At 39.1% G+C, this 7,670-nt stretch overlaps 1 protein-coding gene across 1 annotated transcript in view; it reads left to right on the top strand.

The window, feature by feature from the left end:
- Positions 1–7,670, top strand: part of LOC107563215 (retinoic acid receptor beta-like) — a 105,417-nt gene that overhangs the window by 87,732 nt on the left and 10,015 nt on the right. Inside the window, exon 5 of the mRNA XM_016248029.1 lies at positions 3,861–4,037. Within this exon, the coding sequence (XP_016103515.1) occupies positions 3,861–4,037 (177 nt within the window). The remainder of the gene's footprint in view (positions 1–3,860; positions 4,038–7,670) is intronic.

The following is a 7,670-nucleotide window of genomic DNA, read 5'->3' as shown; positions in this document are numbered from 1 at the left end:
ACTACATAAACACTTAAACTGGTCTAACATACTACATAAACACTTAAACTGGTCTAACATACACATACACACGCATAAATTTGGTATAGGAAAGGGTTAAAGCTTACGCATTAAAGAGGAGAGAAATAAGGAATGAAGTTATGGAACCATTTGCATATTCAGCAGATTAAGGTTTTCCTATGAATTAATTAGTAGAAAAGTCAATTTCTACTGTGCATTGTGTCTCTTCCTATAGAAAAGGTAGTGATTTTCGCTACTCACATTCCTTTGGGGCCATAAAACCAGTGATATCAGCATTAGTTGCCATGGGGACCAGGGGGGGCCTGGTGTTGTTCGCAGACATCCTGGCACCCAGTTTATTGGGTGAGGGGTCTGTGACGATTTGTTAATCTAATGAATAACTGATTTGTTAAATCAAATGAAAAATTTAGTTTTTGATTGGTCCAGACGCTACAGGGGGCTTGACCTACAGCATGATCATTAGAAATCGGAAAGGGTAAACGTACTGCAAACTAGCCAAAAACTCAGCGCATCAGAGAGGCGGATGAAGGGCCTAGTTCGCCTGATGCTGCTGGTTCCAGGTGCTCTGGAAAAACAAAGAACTCAACTCACACGTGAGAGGAGAACTCCGAATTCAGAAAAGGAGTAGCGTGCTCATAGGCAACCCTTTGATAAAGGGGAGCACTGCTAAACACTACCACAAGAACAGCAAGGGAGAGAATTCAAACGCTCGAAAGAAAGCACATGCTCACAATAACCCTCAATGGTGAGGGGAGTGATGCTTCAAAAGTATGTCAACAGAGACACACAGTTTGAGTGGAGCCCATGGTACAAGCCAACTCAGAGAAAGGGAACGAGTCTAATAACGTGTAACCCTTACCATACAGGATTTCAGAAAGTGCACAGAGTCTAGCGTGCACACTTACCACTATGTGGATTTTAGAAAGTGCGCAAAGTGCTCAGCGTGCCCGCTTACCACTATGTGGATTTTAGAAAAGGGCGCAAAGTGTTCAGCGTGCACACTTACCACCATGTGGATTTCAGAAAGTGCACAAAGCTTAGCGTGTGCACTTACCATAGCGTGGATTTAAGAGCCAAGCGGGAGAGAGCTTCTTTGCCCTCCTCAGAACTCAGCAGAGCACTGGCCCCTCTATCAGACGATGTTAAATGAAATAACATCATCCTTCAGCAGCTCACTCTCGCCCATAGCCGACGAGCGCGAGGGGGAAAGCCCCTCTTTAAACTCATCTACCAGATCCACCTGCAATCCCCACAAGCTCATTCTCCTCCACGCCTCAGCAGCGGCGGGTCCTGAACTGCAGGGAACCGATGGCTGCCCCTCTTTCCTCGAAAAGAGAGACAAACGAGAGCGGAGCTTTTTCATTGGAAAACGTTCACAGTGAACGCAGATTGCCCTCTCGAGGACATTGCGTGCGTGCTCCTCACCCAAACAAGAAACGCAGAGATCGTGTGTGTCATCAGATGTCAAATAACGATGATACGGATGCACACATCCTCTAAACACCTTGCTAGTGCTCGCCATAATGAAGGAATAAAGATCGCTCTTACCACGGAAATGCACGCTTCAAATAAAACGGTCAGTGAAGATGAAGAGGATGATGTGTTCTCCCGGCGCCTATTTATACTATAGTCGCACCGGTAGTGACATCATGGGCTGTCGTCGGCCAACATGTTGTTGGTGTTTTTTGAATGTATGCTTCAGACACGGGTCACGACGAGCCGTTCCCCATAGCGACCCCTAGAGGACGCAGTTTGAAGTTCGAAGTTCCCTTACAAGAAAAACTAAAATAAATAAACAAATAAATAAATAAAATAAAAAATGTATTCATTGCATTTTAATCCATGTTAACTTCTGTAATGAATAATCCAGCAATTTTTGTTACAATAATATTTGTTTTATATTTAGTAATCAACCTTATGAAATGAAAATCTGAAAGTCAAAGGGCTTTTACCACCTTTCATGTTGATGGAGTCCTTCTTTGAAGTGTAGCCACAATCATCATGGTCATGTAGCATCAGCCAAAACTTTTTTATAATTTAAAGAAACACTGTCCCTTTAATTAAACAGCTTTGATATGCTCTGAAAGTCTAAACCCTGCAGTACAATCAAGCTTAAATGGCCCACTTTACCTGAATTCACCCTACCTATTTCTCAAGGGTCTGATACTTTGGCTATCCAATAATTTATATGTTCAGTCAAGAAATGTCCCTCTGCTAGTTGAAACACCTCTGGCTCTGGGTTAGCGCTTGCAATGATAAGATGAGAAAATCCTATAGACATGGAGGAACTCAATCAGAACTCCATAGCAGTGGAATAAAAGCCACTTAGCATGTCTTAGCAACCACATGGCAATGACCCACAACATCCCAGAATTGTGGTGATGAGTTTTATGAAAAGTCTAGTGTATGCAGTAATTCTGATGCATACATTTTTATGTTAGCTTGGGGAGTCATTTCTGTTGGCATGTCATTTTGTACTGATAAAAGCTAAAGATGTTTATATCTTTTCCTGTTTCCCTTACTCCCAAAAAAACACAAATATGCTGCGCTTAACGGTGATGTTTGCCTGAACAGCAGCGAGGAGTGTTTAAACACGGCTTTAATCTGGATCATGGCTAATTATCCTCGCTCCTCAGCCTGAGAGAAGTTCCTCATTATTACACACGATTGGTTCCCGACATGCTTTTATTAAGCAACAGAAAAGAAGCCGCGCTCTCTCAGATTAGGTTAAAGCTCCAATTATGCCGTAAAATATTCAAATCTCGTCCTTCAGTGATTGAGGAGTTCACAGGCAGGTGAGAGAGATAGCTGTGCTTCCGTCCTACAGTGAATAATGCTTTATTGACAGTGATGGTTATAAGAAATGACCCTGGCAGCTTTAAAGATCAAATAAAACGGTGCTGATATGTGGCCTTCGGTTCAAGGAGGTGGTTTTGAGATGACTGGATATTAGCTGCATAGGCACCATGTGCTCTTTTACATCACTGTGAGCCGCCACAACGTGATATTAGCTGCCCGCACTTTTTGTGTGATTGATGTCAGTTTTTCTTTTTTAATAAATCTGCAAAAATGTCAACAATTCTGTGTTTTTCTGTCAATATGGGGTGCTGTGTGTACATTAATGAGGGAAAAAAATTAACTTAAATGATTTTAGCAAATGGCTGCAATATAACAAAGAGTGAAAAATTTAAGGGGGTCTGAATACTTTCCATACCCACTGTATGTGTGTGTTCTGTGTATATGTATTATGTATATATAAATACACACACATACAGTATATATTTTGAAAATATTTACATGTATTTACATGTCTATATTTATATTCATATAATTTATATTATAAATAAATATATTTAATATATAAAAATTGATTTTTTTTTATATATACATGCATGTGTGTGTATTTATATATACATAATAAATATACACAGAGCACACACATATATTATGCAAACAAAAACATTTATTTTGGATGCGATTAATTGTTTGACAGCACTAATATATATATATATATTATATATATTATTATTCTTTTTTATTTTTTTTTCTCAGTTCTCATTACTGTTATTTAATTAAATGTCATTTTCCCTACTGTAACAATTGTAAATAGTAACATTGCCAGTAATAATGTGTTTAAGTGCTCATATAAAATACAAGACCATTATTCCTCTGTGTATCTTTCTGTTGATGTTGCTGCAGTGTGAACATGGGCGGTCTGGAGTAGTGAGATGACACTGACAATCACAACCCATAACATGTATGTTTTTTTGAAGTGATGCATGTTTAGACAAAAGATTATATTTTAACTCTATTCCTGTGTGTGTGTGTGTCATCTGCAGAACTCCAGTGCGGATCACCGTGTGCGTTTGGATCTGGGTCTCTGGGATAAGTTCAGTGAACTGGCCACTAAGTGCATTATTAAAATCGTGGAGTTTGCCAAACGAGTTCCTGGTTTCACTGGACTCACTATCGCCGATCAGATCACACTGCTCAAAGCCGCCTGCCTCGACATATTGGTATGTGCATGTGTGTGTGCTCGACTATCATGACTACCATGCAACCATAAAATTCTATACACAACTAGGGCATAAAACAGATCTTGACTGTTTATTTTAAACATAATAAATATTAAATACTACATTTACAATACATTTTATGTGTGTAATATTATTTACACTGAATATTATTCAAGCTGTTTCATTATTTGTTATATTTCAACACTGTTACAGGAATATTTACAGTAGATTGTTTGATTTTAGTTACTTTTTAGCAAAAACATCTCAGGTTACTTATGTAACCATGGTTCCCTGAGTAGGGAACGAGACACTGCGTCCTCTAGGGGTCGTTATGGGGGGGAACGCCTCGTCGTGACCTGTGTCTGAAGCATACATTGAAAAACACCAACTCGTTGGCCAGCGACAGCCATGACGTCACTACCGGTGTGACTATAGTATAAATAGGCGCCGAGAGCACACATTATTCACTTCTTCATCTGAGCATCCGCAGCATGGCAAGAAACCTAGAGGCTGCCCCTCTTTCCTCGAAAAGAGAGACAAAGAGAGCGGAGCTTTTCCCTTGGAAAAAACGCTCGCAGTGCACGCCGATTGCCCCCTTGGAGGCATCGCATGCGTGCTCTTCGCCCAAACAAATAACGGATAGATCGTGTGTGTCAACAGATGTTAAACATCAACACGGATGCACACATCCTTAAACGCTTTGCTAGTGCTCGCCATAATGAGATGAATAGAGATCGCTCTTACCACAGAAATTTTTTGCACGCTTCAAACAAAACAGTCAATGAAGACGAAGAAGAGAATGATGTGTGCTCCCGGCGCCTATTTATACTATAGTCGCACCGGTAGTGACGTCATGGCTGTCGCTGGCCAACGAGTTCATGTTTTTCAATGTATGCTTCAGACACGGGTCACGACGAGGCGTTCGCCCCCCCCCCCCCTAGCGACCCCTAGAGAACGCAGTTCGAAGTTCCCATGAAAGGGAACATTAAATACACTATTAATAAATAATTCTAATAATATAAATCAATTTAAATAAAAAGCAAAAACTGCAGAATGGGTTACAGGATTCAAAGTAACTGAGTTGCAGATCTAGCTTAATTTAAGCCGTCACTCAATAGGGGCTAGTTTCAGTGTTTAAATGTTGGTTTGTAAATTACTGATAAACTTTTCTTTACTTCCTGTAATTGAAAATGTAAATACTTTTCTCATAACTTTCATAGCAATAATAGCAATAGAATGGATGAATTTGATGAATACAGTAAACGCCTGGAATTGAATGTTTGGATTTTCTTTTTTCCTGACATTCTGGAGAAAAGACTTTAACAATTATTTATACTATTGTAAAGATGGCAAACTGAACATGAACAGAACTATTGTTTCATTTGTCATCTAATGCAAGGTTTCTCAAATGCTAGACCCTTTCTGTCATGAATACAACTTACTAATTAGAACTGTACATTTGCAATGCCTGGGACAACAGTGACCTCTATCGTCAAATCATGTTCATATCTTACGGCTTACCTTAACAGCCAGTCTGATGTCATTTAATACCTGTGTTATCATAAACCTTTTTGTGCAGACTCATTTTACATAGTGTTGCTGTATGTGCCTACTTTCTGTGCCATGTCTGACTCAAAATGATGAAATGCATGTGAATGAGAAAGCATGTACTCAGATCAGAAACTGCTTCTACTTCAAAGACAGCAAAATACTGCAAGTAAAACTCTATAGACTATATTAAGTATAGTTTTATTGGCTTAAACAAACTATTAATTGACATGTGGGCAATGTCAAGTCAAGTCAAGTCACCTTTATTTTCATAGCACTTTATACAATACAGATTGTGTCAAAGCATCTTTTCAGTATTAAACAGGAAAATAGTGTGTTGATAATGCAAGATGACTATAGTAAACATTCAATGTTTCAGTGATGTTTGTTCAGCTCAGTTCAGTTCAAATAGTGTCTGTGCAATCAAGTCGTCAATTTTGCCAGAAATTAGAAATGGAATACAGAAATGGAGAAAAAACCTTGGGAGAATCCAGGCTCAGTCGGGGGGGCCAGTTCTCCTCTGGCTAGAAGACACCAGCATGGTGTGGTTTAATTCCAGGCTGCAACACAGGTGCAGAGGACTCGTCTGGTTCCAGTGATCTTGTTCTGGTTGACCTAATTAATGCAGCCTAACAATCCTTTAAGGGATTTGAGTTATAGAAATCCCTTAGTGTGTTATGTGTAAGCCAGGTTAAAGAGATGGGTCTTTAATCTAGATTTAAATTGACAGAGTGTGTCTGCCTCCCGAACAATGCTAGGTAGAATGTTTCAGAGTTTGTGCGCTAAATAGGAAAATGATCTGCCGCCCGCAGTTGTTTTTTATATTCTAGGTATTATCAAATGGCCAGAGTTTTGAGATCGCAGCGGACGTGAAGGACAATCATGCGATATGAGCTTGCTCAAGTACTGAGGAGCTAAACCATTCAGGGCTTTATAAGTAATTAGCAATGTTTAATAGGGAGCCAGTGCAGTGTTGACAGAACCGGGCTAATATGGTCGTACTTCCTGGTTCTAGTAAGAACTCTAGCTGCTGCATTTTGGACCAGCTGGAGTTTGTTTATTAAGCGCTCAACCACCCAATAAAGCATTACAATAATCTAACCTTGAGATCATGAACGCATGAATTATGAAATGAGGTTTTACAAATGCTAGAAACATGGTTTTCAAAGGAAAGATTGCTATCAAAAGCACACTTAGGTTCCTAACTGATTATGAGGAATTAACAGAGCAGCCATCAAATGTTAGACAGTGTTTTAGGTTATGCTGAGGTTTTTGGTCCAATAATTAAAACCTCTTTTTTTCAGAATTTAGCAGTAGGAAGTTTCTTGATGATAACTCCCAAGGATAGCATGTAAAGCATGAAAAGCAACAGTCCTAGAACTGAGCCTTGTGGTAATCCATTCTGCATTTGTGAATGATATGATACCTCGTCATTATGGGGGTAGAATTGTTGCTTTATTCTAAATAAATAGATTATGATCCACAAATAAATGTAAAGAGATTAACAAAAATGAAACATATTGACGAATAAATAGAATTAGATCCACAAATAAATAAAATGAGATTTGCAAATAAAAAACATGTTCACAAATATCTTTTTAAGTCACAAACACAACTTTGCCTGGCATTAATTTGTGAATCGCGTCCCGTGCATTTGTAGATCGCTGCACCCATTTGTGGATCGCTCGCTGTGCATTTGTGGATCGCTGTACCCATTTGTGGATCGCTCGCTGTGTTTGCTATAGCCAATCACGTTTTGCTTTACAATCAGGGCGGTCTCGTCCTGAAATAACTTCATTCATCTCCTTTGGCTCAAATAAGAAATATAAGGGCCATAAAAATTTGTATAGTAAAAGATGTTTAAAATTTGATTTTGTTAGACCATTAGACTCTGTGTCAATCCAAGCCACAGGATTATAATTAACGTGCCTTTGAAAATGCCAGAGAAACAGCGCTTTAAATCACGGCTATGGGAACAATGCTGGATACAAACACGTTATGGAAGATGGAAAGAAAAGCATCAATAAGTAACTGACTATTAAATAGCTGGATTCAACCTCATGATAAACATATGAGTTTGTGTAA

Source organism: Sinocyclocheilus grahami, unplaced genomic scaffold, assembly GCF_001515645.1.
Source record: "Sinocyclocheilus grahami isolate Dianchi unplaced genomic scaffold, SAMN03320097.WGS_v1.1 scaffold862.1, whole genome shotgun sequence".
Classification (NCBI taxonomy): Eukaryota; Metazoa; Chordata; class Actinopteri; order Cypriniformes; family Cyprinidae; genus Sinocyclocheilus; species Sinocyclocheilus grahami.
Note: the sequence above shows the minus strand (reverse complement) of the source record. Positions and strands in the feature narration are given on the sequence as shown.